The sequence below is a fragment of the Vidua chalybeata genome, chromosome 5 (assembly GCF_026979565.1).
Source record: "Vidua chalybeata isolate OUT-0048 chromosome 5, bVidCha1 merged haplotype, whole genome shotgun sequence".
Taxonomy (NCBI): Eukaryota; Metazoa; Chordata; class Aves; order Passeriformes; family Viduidae; genus Vidua; species Vidua chalybeata.
Genome location: NC_071534.1, coordinates 30451901 through 30466813, shown reverse-complemented (window position 1 = coordinate 30466813; position 14913 = coordinate 30451901). Strand labels below are relative to the sequence as shown.

General features: G+C 39.3%; 1 protein-coding gene across 6 annotated transcripts in view; it reads left to right on the top strand.

Moving 5' to 3' along the window:
* ABCC9 (ATP binding cassette subfamily C member 9) overlaps positions 1 to 14913 on the top strand; it is a 71923-nt gene that overhangs the window by 42436 nt on the left and 14574 nt on the right. For all 6 annotated transcript variants that reach the window (XM_053943357.1, XM_053943354.1, XM_053943358.1 and 3 more), the window contains 11 exons: positions 1604 to 1705; positions 3085 to 3169; positions 3650 to 3730; positions 4655 to 4792; positions 5270 to 5395; positions 6075 to 6171; positions 7101 to 7348; positions 8253 to 8401; positions 9175 to 9244; positions 10059 to 10216; positions 12341 to 12433. In XM_053943357.1, the coding sequence (XP_053799332.1) occupies positions 1604 to 1705; positions 3085 to 3169; positions 3650 to 3730; positions 4655 to 4792; positions 5270 to 5395; positions 6075 to 6171; positions 7101 to 7348; positions 8253 to 8401; positions 9175 to 9244; positions 10059 to 10216; positions 12341 to 12433 (1347 nt within the window). The remainder of the gene's footprint in view (positions 1 to 1603; positions 1706 to 3084; positions 3170 to 3649; positions 3731 to 4654; positions 4793 to 5269; positions 5396 to 6074; positions 6172 to 7100; positions 7349 to 8252; positions 8402 to 9174; positions 9245 to 10058; positions 10217 to 12340; positions 12434 to 14913) is intronic.

Sequence of the window (14913 nt, the reverse complement as noted above, 5' to 3'; positions counted from 1 at the left end):
ATGCAAGGCAGAATCTCTAGGTATGAGGCATCATTAGGTGTCTCTTCCCATGTATTTTTGGGTTTTCTGCCCAGCACTGGGTTCCCTGTGGTGCCTAACCTGGGATGGAATGGAGCAGGGCACAGAGGAAGCCAGCTCCTCAGCCAGCTCAGTTCCAGCTGAAGCCAAGCAGGGACTCCACCCCTGGCTCCAGGTTTAAAAGAAGGACAAGCTCCACTAAAAGTATGTCATAAATGACAGAGAGGTAGTGGCACACAGAGCTGTGGTTGGGAGCCACACCATGGTTTGTTGCCCATAATCTTGAGGAAGTATTTCATACATGTGCATATGAACAGCTAAAACTGGAAGTTTTGGGATATTGCTGACAGCTTCTAACCAGCTGTTTCTCCTACCTTAGCACCCCCTCTCTCAGTAGTAAATCCTACATGCTCACAAATGAAGCTAAGCAAATGTTTTGGTGGATGCAATACCATCAAAGAGACTGAGAAGGAACCTCAATGTGGCCTTCCAGAACCAGCATGGAGCCTAAAGAAAAGATGGAGACAGACTCTTTACAAGGGCCTGGAGTGACAGGACGAGGGGAATGGCTTCACACTGACATAGAGCAGGTTTAGATTGGATATTAGATAAAAATTCTTTATTGTATATGTAGTGAGGCCCTGGCACAGAGTGCTCAGAAGCTGTGGTTGCCCCATCCCTGGAAATTTCCAAGGCCAGGTTGGATGGGGCTCTGAGCAACCTGCGCTAGTGGAAGGTGTCCCTGCCCATGGAAGGGATTGGAACAAGATGATCTTTAAGGTCCCTTTCAACCCAGGCCATTCCATGTTTCTATAATAAGTGTTCAGATCCATGAGCTGGTACCAGTTCACACCTCCTTCCTCACATCACCTTGGACATCTCAGAAAAATTTCTGAAATTACATCACCCTTTTTGCTGCTGTACCTTGGCAAAACAGACAGAAGTAAAGAACATTCATGCCCCTATTGACAAATGTCATTAGGTATTTAGACACATTTAAAATATGTCTAATAAATCCTTGGGAGGCTACCATGATTTCTTCCCAATCTGTATTAAACTGCCCTCTTTTCCAATATCATTGAGGATCTAATAAACTGAAAGGAAAAAAAGTATTCACTGAGAAAAAAGTATTTTATATGTGTGGCCACATAAAATAATCTCGCACTTCAGAAAGCAGCAAGTGAAATGTGCCAATGCCATTTGAACAGTGCTTTTTCTCTCTGTGTTTTCATGTTAGAGAAGATCATGCCAAATAACTACTCCTGTGAGAATTTAATATTTCTAGTTTCATTCATAATTCGCCTTTGGATTTGAATTGCAATTACTAGATTGAGGTGGGTACCAGCCTTTTGTAGTAGAATAGAATGCAACCTAGAGCATAGATTTTGCCATCAGGGGAGAGAGTGGGTGCTGTTCTAACAAAAGCATTGAATTTAAAACTCTTCCCTTCTTTTTGTTTTGCTTATGTGTTTCCCTGTATTTTTCTGAATGCACATTCATGAAACTCATTTTAAAAAACCTGATTATCAGACATTTCATAGTGTGAGGGCTTTGTTTCTTACTAAAGCTCTGTGTCTGTCTGCAGTAGGAACAGGTACTCCGTGGCTTATGCAGCTCAGAAGCCGTGGCTGCTCAATGCCACCGTGGAGGAGAACATAATCTTTGGCAGCCCCTTTAATAAGCAGAGGTAAATATCCACCTCCTTGCAAAAACACCTGGCAGCTCCTTTTAAAGTGGGTTTTTTGGCATCTTCTGGAGGAAGTTTGTAGATTCTCAAAATATCAATCAGTGCATGCTGAACCTGTGGTGGATTTAGCTGACCTGACTTTGTTCACCTTAGAGGAAGGTTTCTGGTTTAAGCCAGGATGCTCCTCTAACCAGAGCATGTATCTAAGATGTTGTGAGAAATCCCACAGTGGCAGTGGCACTCCATGGAATACAGCTGAAGCTATATGTGTCATTTCCAAGGTGAGACGAATCCCGTCTCTGGAGACTACTTATGTAATTTTATTTAGTTTAATGGAGCCCAAGGTTGCCAAAGGACTCTGGAAACAGGGATTCTAGGCATGTTTCCATTGAGTTTATGTGCTAATCCTGCTGTGATCAAGTTACTGGAGCAGCCACTTTCCAAAACCAGCATTTATGAAGGTGGGGTGCCTCCAGGGAATGACCTTAATTCTTCCTTTAGAAATACAGGAGAAGGAAGTGTGAAAGCTGATGTGCACAGCTTCTATTGTGCCTATTCTGCACCTACTTCTTCCAGCCTTTTAAAAGGTCATTAACAAATGTGGGAAAAGTGACTGGAACTAAGGAAAACTAATTGCTGATGTTTTCAAAGGCAACACTCTCTCTGTTTTCAGTTCCTGAAAATACACCCTGTTCCCCTCAGTCTGTGCTAAGATGTATGACTCTATTCTGACTTGATAAAACCTAACCATGACCAAATGACTCAAAATCCAGAAAAGCACCAAAATTTCAGGGGGGACCAGATTCTTCAGCCACTGCATCCATCAGCTTGTTTCACTAGCTTCAAAGGGGCAAGGCTGAATTTCATCACTCATATAGTCTGATCCCAGCTGCTCATCAGCAGATCACCTGCTACAGACCCAGAAATCTCACCAGAAAAATTCAAAATCTTGCAAGTGGTTTGCTGGTTCTGGTAAGACCAGAAGCACTATAAGGATCCTTTGTCCTGTAACATCACTCCAAAGAAAATGAAGAGGCACTTAAAGGGGGAAGAATAAAAACTCAATGGAAAATGTCTTCAAACACTCTGCAGTCCAACAAAACAAATCCATGATAAGGAGGAATGTACTCAATAATTTACATAATTAAAAAGCAGTCTTTTGCAAATAAAGGCTTCTAATAAAGATGTAATTTTTTTACAATGCTTCATTTACAATGCTCTAGGAGTATTTCTCAATAATCATTTTGCCCTACTTATTTTTACAATTATCCAGCCATGACAGAGCAATAAAAACTTCATGGTGATGTCTACCTGGAGGTTTTTGTGTTAGCAGAGTGAATGGCTGCGTAAACAATTGCAATGACCACGTTGTTTTTCAGGTACAAGGCTGTTACAGATGCCTGCTCTCTGCAGCCTGATATTGACTTACTGCCATTTGGTGACCAGACAGAAATTGGAGAAAGGGTAAATAATGTGAATGTTTAATCTCTGCTTGGTCTTTGTATTAAGAAGACACTTCCTGATGTCACTCAGACAGTTCTAGTCTGTATTGGGCTGCCAGACTGGTAAATAATTGTAATTCACCAAGGGTTACTACCAAAAAAGTTGAAATCTCTTCTGCTTCTTCAGCTATTTCTCAAATGGGATTTCTTGACCAGTCTCCCATATTTTGCTTGCAAAATTTGATGCTGGTATTGGTTACATTTTCAATCTAAAAAGCCTACTGTGCTCAGAGCAGTTCTTCATAATTTATACTTACTCATTAATAATAACTTTTCTTCTGATGTTGTATGAGGACTATGCTTGTTTATCAATAGAATTAGCAATTTAATGAAGTTTTTTTTTTACTATAAACTCTGTAATTGTAAAAAAAAATCACATTTCCAAAGCCCTGTCATAATGTTTATTCAAAGATGACTATTTCTTATCCATTTGAATCATTAGGGGATTAATTTAAGTGGAGGCCAACGACAGAGAATCTGTGTAGCTCGAGCACTCTACCAGAACACCAACATTGTCTTCTTGGTAAGATTTTTCTTTTTCACATGGAACATGCAAAGTTAGTAATAAAACTGTAATTCCATATATTTAGTTGATATTTAGAAGACCCATGAGGACTTGTATTCAACTCCAAAACCAAATTATAGAGAGGCAGCATCAAAACATCCTGGGAGACTGATGAAGGTGGGAATTCCTGTACAGATTTACACTGGAAGAGTGGAACAGATTGTCTTAACTCCTCCTTGCTCTCAGGGGTGACCTACTATCAGTCCCACAGAAATCAGCAGGATTTCTGATAAGGAGCCATAATGAACAGTCTGAGGGCTCAGCATGCTCCTGCAGAGTGCTGTGGAGTTGGACAGCCTTTCCCTTCTCTGATATTACTTTCAAGGCATATTAGGAATTTCAGGAGGTTCATGAAAGGGCTGTTTGAGCCTCTTCAAAATTAAGGAGAGACTTCTTGAGTAAACATTGAAAAAATGTTTACATATTGATATCCTTATCTGAATGTTGCCTTATTTCCAGGCACACTCACTCACAGTAAAGACCAAGCACGTCTGTAGTTTAGTTTGGAGGAAATGAGTTGTTAATTCTGCTTTAATTTTCCTGTGCCAGTTTCACACCAAAATTGGGCCCAAGTTTGGATTTGGATCCTGGCATTTTTAAATTTGGATGGGAAATTTCAGTTCTGGTGTTCCTGCATTCTGTCAGTGAGGCACCAGCACTACACGCAGCCAAACACAAGAAATGAAACTGAGTCCATTGCCGTGAACTGAAGAGCAGTGGAGTCCAGCTCATTGGAGCACAGCCCTCTGACTGGGTCCTAGTCACTAGAGAGAGATGAAACATCAGTAAAGACAGGTGCTTCCTATTTTAAAAATACTATTTGAGGAATAAACCTCACTTTTGTATCCTGTTCTAATATTTTTTAATTTGATGTGGTTGCAGGATGACCCATTCTCTGCACTGGACATTCACTTAAGTGATCACTTAATGCAGGAAGGGATTTTGAAGTTTCTGCAAGAAGACAAGAGGACTCTTGTTCTGGTGACACATAAATTACAATATCTGCCACATGCTGACTGGGTAAGAGAAGAGGTACCAGGGGAAAATTTGAATGTACGTCTGAAGTTAACACTATAACATTTAATGGGATTATTGCTTTTCTCTGCAATAGAGTCCCTCCTTAATTCCATATGCCAGGTAGCTAACTGCCACTTTAACTAACACAGATTTTATAGTGGAAGAGCTATTTCATTTTTACATTATTTAAGTAGAGTTTTTTTTTTTGTTCATTAAAAGGCCTGAAGAATTTTGATTTAATTGCAACTGTCTATCCTTTCTTTTCAATACTTTTTACATGTGCAGGAAAGCATGACTTACACAAGTTTCAGTTTAGGAGCTGTGCCAGCAAACTTAAGACGTTATTAATAAAATATTGAATAAAATGAAAACAGAAATTTGCATAATGGTAGTGTCAGTAATGGTGAGACATATATTGTAGGATCCAGGTCAGTGATTATGGTATTTGTGTTGTTGAGTGCTGGGTGTTTTCTCCCCTAGATCATAGCAATGAAGGATGGAATGGTGCTTAGAGAAGGGACACTAAAGGATATCCAATACAAGGATGTTGAGCTATATGAACACTGGAAAACTCTGATGAATCGCCAAGATCAAGAGTTGGAAAAGGTAAATGGGAACATTTAGGCAAGGATGACTTTTCTGCAAAGAAATATTTGTCATTCAATTTCAAAAAAACCCCAAACCATGTCTGAAGCAAGTTTTCAACTTGACTTTAGGGCAAAACCACATGACCTGTAAGGAGTTTTAGGGGCTGGAATAGATTGTCCAGAAAGTGTGTGGTATATCAATCATGGATGGTTTGTAAGCACTTCTTAGCCAAGAAACCCTTGGAAATGCGGTGCACAACTGATCCTTTGGTGGGGCAAGGGTTGGACCCAGGAACTTCCTATGGTATCTCTTATCCTTTTATTCTGTTATTGCCAGGAACATTTAGGATTCTCTAAAGATATTTTTGAAGTTTTTACCTTTCCAGAAGAGAGGGAATGAAAGAATGACAGAGAGAGGGAAAGAAGTGGGCAAAGCTGAATTCTCTGAAATTTAAATTGAAAAATACTGTGTTTTTCCATTCTATGAGTTAAATGATCCATATAAAGTCTCTTTGAGATTACTGAAATACTACTACAATTGTTGAACAGCTAAGCTCTCAAATTAATAAATGATCTCTCAAATGAATACAACCTATTATTAATTAATAACAACAACAACAACAACAACAACAACAATAACAATAATAATAATAATAATAATAATAATAATAATAATAATAATAACCTAATTATTTTAGGATATGGAAGCTGACCAGACAACTCTTGAGAGAAAAACCCTTAGAAGGGCCATGTACCCCAGAGAATCCAAGTCACAACTGGAAGATGAAGATGAAGGTTTGTTTTACAATTTCACTTTATTTAATACCATTTTTCATTGCCTTTCCACTTTTATAGCTGGTAGTTCTTAGCAGCAAAGTGTGACTCTGTTGATGACACTTGGTAATAATAGTGGAAAGCTCAACATTTTGACCTGTTTACAATTGGGCTTGTTTAAGGGATTCTCCATATATTTCCCTAAACATCATGCACAGATAAGGGTGTATCAGAACAAGTTAATGTCTTTGCTAACTCACAGTGCCTGGAGTTACTGAGGGATGAGATAGAAGTAAAAATTGTAAAGAAAAAAATGAGGTAGCTGTCAAGAGCTGTCAACATTTCCCTTCCTCAAGTGCAGCCTGCAGGGCTGTGAGATATATATTCTTATTATCTGGGATAAAAAAAATTAAATTTCATGTTTATACACCTCTGAAATATATATTTTCCATAGCGGAAGTCTTCCACCATTTGTGTTTCAACAGAATGTGATCAATTATCATTTTAGTACTGTTGATTGAGGGGAAAATTGAACTTTTTCATGCAAACAGATGATGAAGTGTCTGGATGGAAAGGTTTGGAAGGTTTCCTAAAATCTTCCAAATTGCTCTGCTGACTGTATAATAAAAGTTGACGAACAGGTTGGGAAAGGCCTGGTCTCTGCTCTAAATAATAAGTAGTGAAGACTTGGTTTATAAAAACGTTTTCTTAAAACTGTGACAAGTCAAAGACTTGTCACACGACAAGTCAAACTATAGAATTCCTTAAAGAGCACAGGCAAAGTCTTATGAGAATATGTCTGAAGTATTTGCTGTTTTAAATGACAAATTGAATTTTGACTTTAAAATTTAAATTCAAAGCAGAAGAAAAAAAAAGCCCAACAAAAATGGTAAAACAAGGTATAGTTATTATTGAATCCATGCTAACTTGATCAAATGTCTGAGTCGCAGAGGAGGAAGAGGAAGAAGATGAAGATGATAACATGTCAACTGTCTTGAGGCTCAGGACAAAGATGCCATGGAAAACCTGTTGGAGATATCTCACCTCTGGAGGATTTTTCTTGCTCTTTCTGATGATTTTCTCCAAGCTGTTGAAACACTCAGTTATTGTGGCCATAGATTACTGGCTTGCTACGTGGACATCCATGGACAATGCAAATGAAGCCAGGAATGCTGATGAGGATAAAAGCACAGAGAAGGTGAGCCAGATTTTGGAGACTGACAGGGAAAAAAATTAAAGAAAACATGTTCTAAAGTAATTTTTTGCTGTTCATCTAGAAGCCAGCTGGATTGAAATGCCAGGTAGATTATTATACAGGATGAACAGATTCTTAATGTTAAAATAAGACAATTCAAATTTAATCAATATTTTTGACCATTCAGAACTGAAACAGAAGAACATTTGAGGGTAGAAAAATAACTGACCTTTCAAAGTAAGGAGCCTTACACTAAACTTTTCCATCTGGATTTTACAACTGGTCTTCTAAGTCAATGACCCCACTTTCCTAAGTACTGGCTTTCAAGTAGTGTCCTGCCAGAAAAAAAAAAGTAATGGAAGTCTTCAATTGTTCTGCTTAAGTACAATCTGCTTATAACTGTACATCTGAGTCATGTACAATATCTCATGGAATCCACTTACTAGACTTTCAGAAGGCTTAAATGTGCTATAACCCTGGCAGATCAGTTTAGGACTTGCTCTGTGAATTTCATAATGCTTGAACTTACTGAAGTGGAACTTTCCAACATCTCTCAAATACCTTATTTCTTGAGAAATTCTACTTGGTTTCCCTAAGTTTCTTGGTTAACAATCCTTTCTTTTTTGTCCACATAATCAGTCTTCACAGTTCTAAGAGCTACCATTTCAAGGTAGAGAGTGAGGAATCTTAGACCTTCTAGAACTTCTAATTATGTGGATTTAATGAATTGCAGTTCCATCATTGCAGTTCCATCATATTTCTTTTATTTCCCAAAGGTGGTATATAATTATGTAATACAAGAGATATTATATATTAGCTGATGGGTACCAGGTACCTTGGAAACTTTCTAGCAGAAAAGAAAAATGGGTGTTTATTTCTAGGATTGATGTATTTGTCATTCCATTAGACTTATCATGTAGCTGTCTTCAGCATCCTCTCTGGAGCTGGGATTGTCCTTTGCCTCATCACATCCCTTACTGTGGAGTGGATGGGCCTCACAGCAGCCAAGAACCTGCACCACAATCTCCTCAACAAGATCATCCTTGGACCGATCAGGTAGAGCAAAAATGATGTCCCTGAAAAGCTAAATGGTCAAAACCTGTCCTGTTTGTAGCTGCAAGGGTACTCCCAGGAAAAGCTCTTAAATTTGACCTGTTTCCTTCAAGGCCTCAAAAAGGGAAAATAATTAGTGAAATAACCATGGGGGGAAAACATTCCATGAGAGAAGATGTGAAATTTTGCCCTGATTTTTATCTGGTTGAAATGTTTCAGAAAGCTGGCACCCCTTTAGGGCTGGGGGTTCAAGGACAGCTCTGAGGGCAGTTCAGGCTCCAGAGCACCCAGCTCCAGCTCTGAGCAATGGCCATGGTGTCAAACCATGTGGGCATCAAGGCTTCTTCTGTGCACAATACCCAGGGTCTCCCAGGCAGCAGAATGGCCACAGGATGCCTGAATAATAAATAAATTTATCCCAGTGCCTCCATGAAACATCTGGGGTTGGTGCACATTAGAAGGAAGCTGAGCAGCAGCCAGGAACAGGCTGTGATCTTTGGAAGGGATCTTAAATCCTGATGGAGCAAGAAGGAAAAATCAGGACATAAGACAGCACGTTTTTGGAAGAGGAGACAATTTTTTTTTTTCAGGGGAAAGTGCCAAAAGAAGCATTTAGACAGTCAGGATGCAGATAAGATGATCTGGTATGTTATTCATATTTATTGCTTGGTTTTAGACAATGGCTATACACAGCTCTGTGTTCTGTCTGACTGGACTTTAAATCCAAAACTGGAACTCCTTTACAGGTTACTTTTTGGTTTTAATATGTCCAACAGGTTCTTTGACATGACTCCGCTGGGGCTAATTCTGAATCGCTTCTCTGCTGATACAAATATCATTGATCAGGTAGATGTATCAATATATTCTGGTTTATTATCCTGACTTTGCAAATTTTCATGTAGATCTGAATAAGATGATATAACAAAATATTCAGTAGAGAAAAGCATAGCAAAACCAGGCTCTGGGAATGATAATAGGGACACTCAAAAAGTGCACACAATTGTAATAATGAGGGCAGGTAACCTTTAAAATAAACATAGTGGGAGGTGATGGTTCTTCATTTCTTCATATTCAGACTGGTTGATTCTGTTGGGAGATCTGGATGAAGAAAACATCAGATTTTGGGCTTGAAACAGGAAACACAGTAGACTATAACAACATACCTACAGGGAGTAGGTATGACAAATAAATGTTCCACCGTGGCTGGCAGAACATGTGGATTTAGAGCATTCAGGGAGAGAAAGGGCTTTCACTATGGCTGTGCACTAAAATTTTTGGATGAACAATAATCCTGAATGTAAGGTTGATGGGAACATGGAATAAAAATTATGAAACTCTGAGACAGAGCATTCTACTTCTCTAAATATCGGGCAGATCAAGAACAATTTTCCCTTCCTTACCTGATATATAAATGAGGTGGAAATGGCTCCTATTTCCTCATGATCTTTGAAACTCTGACCTTTAGAAAACAAAAACCTACTGACTCATTTTTTAACCCCTGTACATTTGGCTATGAGACCCACAGAAACAGAAAGACTCCTGATATTAGGAGACTTTCAATGAGTACATAGTGGTATTATTTCACTTTTCCTGTAGGAAAAGGTGTATAGTGGTGCTACCAGGGATTTTTTCCTCATGGATGTTTTTCATTTCCCTCTAGCACATCCCTCCCACCCTGGAGTCTCTGACCAGATCCACCTTGCTGTGCCTGTCAGCCATTGGGATGATCTCCTACGCCACTCCATGGTTCCTTGTGGCCCTCGTGCCCCTGGGCATAGCATTTTATTTCATCCAGAAATACTTCAGGGTTGCTTCCAAGTAGGTATTAAAGAACTGCCCTGAAAGTTTCCTCCATGAAATATTCTACATAAGAACTGTGGTGGAATGTGAGGTTGTAGGAGCTAAAAAAGAGGGAAATGGCCATGGCATCCCGCTTTTGAACCTAAGGCATGAGTTTGAGACATGCACTGGGGAATATTTCCAACTGACCTGGCTATAAATGGGGTATTTGGAGAAGTAACAACAAGTGGATTGGTGTTGAATGGATTTTTTTGGCTCTAGAATGAGATGAACATGAAGTTTGTTAATCAGCTGAGCTTACAGCTGGTCAAAACTCCTCTTTGACATTTGAGGGTTCGTAGAGAACAGAAAAGAACTCCTTTGATTAACAGCTTTTCCTTCATACTGGGGAAAAAGCTCCACAGGAAGTAATTTCTACTATAGAGTGTTCCATATTCAGGGTGGTTTGGCTGTGTGTAAAGAGTACAGTTTTTTCAGCAAACAGAGAGTCATGCTTCTGGTGCTAAATTCATCCTATAATTTCAGAAAACGTCTTCAGCAAGCAATTTAAGTTTTTTCTTAAATTCAATCCCTTAGTCTTTTGTTATCAGCCAGAATCTTCCAAGAAGATTTATCTAGAAGAAAACTCTGTAATCAGAATTCACAAACCAGAAATGTTTAAATCTTAAATAAATTGCTTAACTTGTCTGAGATTTTTCAGAAACCTTGTCCTTGCCCCACCAAACCTCCAAACTGAAGCTGTGTGTGGCAGTACACCAGATCTCAAGGTGGCTGAAAAATCAGGAGAGCTGGTTTTCACTCTCAAATTATTCTGTTAAATTAAACTATTTTAAATCACTTGAGATGTGACTTGTATTCTTTTGATGGACAAAAGAAATTAAATTCAATTTATTCAAATAAAAAATTAATTCATCCAATTTATTTCCCTAAAAATTAGTCTTGGGAAATGTAGGATGAAGGAATAAGTTCAGCTACTATTTGTAACTGACTTACATGCAGTCCTTTGCAGGCATATAAGCCTCACTAATTTTTAGAAATGCAAATATTTACAGTATTTCTTGCAGCTCTTTGACTCTTTGTTGTATTTTCCATTACATCTTTCAAAAACTTCTGTGTATTTTCCATCATAAATTTGAAAGACATTTATCATCAAAACATCAGCAACAAATTCAGTTCTGCCCACTGCAACATTCAGCAAGATTGAACAGTTGTTCCTCCTAGCCTATGTAATACAGTATACAAAATTAGTAGGATTTTGGTAACAAGTTTTAATCTCTAATGATCTGGACTTTCTTCTGTTTGTACAACTGGCTGCTATGCCAATGGCAGAATGTTACAGAAAGATGTAATTTTTTTTCTGTAGTTTGGAAAATGTTCCTCTTTTAAAAGACTCGAACTTAGTGGACTGAAATATTGTTGTTCCATGCAGGTCTCAGAAGTGCCATTGCTGAGTAATTAGGGAAAATTATCACTCATATTATTTGTCTGTCAGTGCTGTCTCTTCTACAACCAATAACACAGCACAAAGAGAAGATCTGCTATCATCTGAAATATTTTACTTTCAGCATGTTGTGGTACTTCCAGATATGGAAAATGAGGCCAGGTTTATGTGAAAATACAGCTTTTTTCTTAGGCCAGCTGTTGTCATAAAATATATAAACTTCCTGATACACAGACCCTATTATGTACCTGACCTAAGAGTCACAAATAACATGCTATAAAGTTTAAAATCAATGGTTTTGAATTTAAGTTGATTTTATTAATATATCAGAATCTGTGAGAATAAAAGGTAATGAGGGTCTGTCTAAAATGGATAGCAGGTTTTTATCCAGGAGAGACATGATAATGTCATTATCCCTGTGGGGCAAATAGAAGCTTAAAGTGACCAAAAGTAGATGGAGAGGGCAGCAGGGAGATGATTCAAAGGTTTTTGTGGCAAAAAAGGAATGTTATATTCCCATGCCAGTGTCTTTCTGTACTGTCAAAACACTATTTTTTGTGATCCTGACAAGAATAGTGCAATATATAAAATGTCTGTTCTTGTCAGCTGTGCAGCAAAATTTCTACAGACATGTTTAAACAGAAATGTTAAACAGAAATGTTTACATTGTAATGGGCATCTGATGTTTTTTGTACTCCCAGGGACCTCCAGGAACTTGATGACAGCACCCAGCTCCCTCTGCTATGTCATTTCTCTGAGACAGCTGAAGGCCTTACCACCATCAGAGCATTTGGGTAAAATTTGTAAAACAAATTATTAGAGGGAGGCTTGGGGGTCAAGCTGGCCTGTTCAGATTCCTTGGAGCATGTCTGAGGGCAAAATGTTGAATGTGAAGAACTTTATTAAGCTATTTTGAAAAAAAAGAATGGATGTTTTTTCCTGTTGCTTTGCCATGCCTCTTAAACATTTTGTATATTTTCAGTAGCGCATGTATTGATGTTCCACTGAAGTAAAGGTTATTACATTTTTAGGATATGATATTTAAACTTTTAATGAGTCTATTTTAACCATGCCTTTAGTGAGGACAGCAGGGAGCTCTGTTTTGCCAAGCAGGCAGAGGCACTGCCCCTTCAAACCTCCTGCTATATCCAAGCGTCCCTGAATCCGTTCTGTCTTTAACCCACTACCCAAGCAAGGAGACATCATTATGGCACTCTCCAATTGAAAGGCAGTGTGCAACTTGAGAGACTTTCCAAGAAAACTGCAGCAGAACTTGATTTTAATATTGTAAAACCTCCCTTTGTTAATCAAAACTGAAAAATCAATTCTGTAGCATCCAAAGGGTTTTGCCAGCTTTCCATGCATATATTTTCTTTCTACTACATGAAATATAAGCCAAACTCTCCTATGTTCACTCCATTATGGTTATGACTCTGTCAAAGGGACAGCTTGAGCTTTTTCCCCAGTAAGTGCACCTTGCACCCATCCTGCACTATGCAGAATTCCAAATCAGAGCAGATCTCACTGCAATGACATTTCCACACCTATTTGGTCAGCTTAAGGCTGTTTCCTCATGTCAAGCTAAGCTTTAGGACCTCAGCTATTAGCACAGAGTGTTGCAGTAAGGCCTGTGGAAGAACAAGCAAAAACACTGTTGTGTTGAAGAGCTGTGAGCCAGTGGTCAACCAGAAATACTTTAACTAGCTTTATCAACAGAACGATGTATTGAAACAGGAAGTCATCATTAGGGCCTGATGCTGGTGTATGCTGAGTACTTCTCAAGAGGTTCAGAGTGGCCTTTCATCACCTAAGGAAGGTTATGAACCTGAGGTTATCTCCTGAGGAAGATGAAGGAGCTTAGCACTTTCTGGGTGATTCAACTCTTTTTTGCCTCACAAAAAGGCAATGTGGTCTTGGATGGCAGGGAGCAAAAGACAACCCGAGGGCACCACAACAATTGAGTTTTTCAGGATTTCTGGTGCTAATTGAAGCCATTTCATTTCCCTGCCTGTGCTCTGCTGCCCACCAAACCTGAAGTCTCCTGCATTTATTGTCTGCAAGTTTGTATTTACTGCTGGTCCTGTTAGTCATTCTCTGCAGTTTAGCTTCAGTATGTTCTAGGTTAAAACTGAGCAGCCCCTCACATAACTTACTGCAAAGCAGTACAGTTGGATCAGAGAGCAATCTCAGTGACCTTTGCTGTTCATCATCTGACAGGATAAAAGTCTGAAAGTGGCCAGAAGATGAGCTGAACGTGGATGAAAACACAGATTGAGCATGTCAGATTTTCCATTAGGAGAGCAGGAGTTTTGCTGCCAGGAAAGCAGATGAGCAGAGTAGTCAGTGCATCCTTGTTCCTCCCCACATCATTACCATTACCAGTTGTTCTGGGAAGGTTGCTTGTCATGTTTACAAGCTGTGCAGAAGGAAATAAAATATCAGTGGGAAATAGTAGGGGGAAAAGGGAAGTTTATGGAAGAACAGGCATTAGGGGTTCTTCACAGCAGGGTCCTGAGACTTTGAAATGAAAGGTAAAACAGACACTGAGCTGCTGACTGAAGTTCAGCTGGTTTAATCAAGTGAGGGTATTCACCTGACAATAGAATATGGTTTCCAGCAAAATGGTTTCCATCTGACTGTGCAAGGCACCATGAATTTAATTCACTTGCACCAATAGAGATTTTCCCTTCCCCTCCCAAATGTACCTTGGCTCGTCAGTGCTCTGGCATCCTTGCACTGGTTTTTAAATGTGATGGGCATTGTGTGGGGGAGAAAGGAACAAGTGGCAGCGGAGGTAATACCACTCATTTTTCTAATTTAGAGGTGACCTATAGCTCTCCCTGATTGTAGTTTCCCAGTTGTTTAGGCAAAGTGTGACTGGCTGAGAAAACAGCTGAGCTGAGTAGCTGAAAGGTTTGATTTCCATATCACTGTACATCCATATTAGTTGAAACTTTAGGGATGCCATCCCTGTTGAAGAGCCCTGCAGCTGGCCAGGTAACTTCTGAAATCAGGTTTAAGCTGACAGGTGAGCCCTCTGCCCTTGCTAGTGGCCTGTGAGGAGTTGCTGAGGGACCACAGCAGCACTCAGCTGTGGGAGGAGTGGACTACAATCCACAGATATAAAAAGTGGATCAGCTCTGGGAAACAAAACCTGTCCCAGCACCCTGGCATTGCAATCTCTTTGAGGGGACAGTCTCTGGTGTAAACCCTAGTCCAACAAAATTGCTTGTCAAACAAATCCCAACTCCACATGTCACTCTGGCTATGGGCA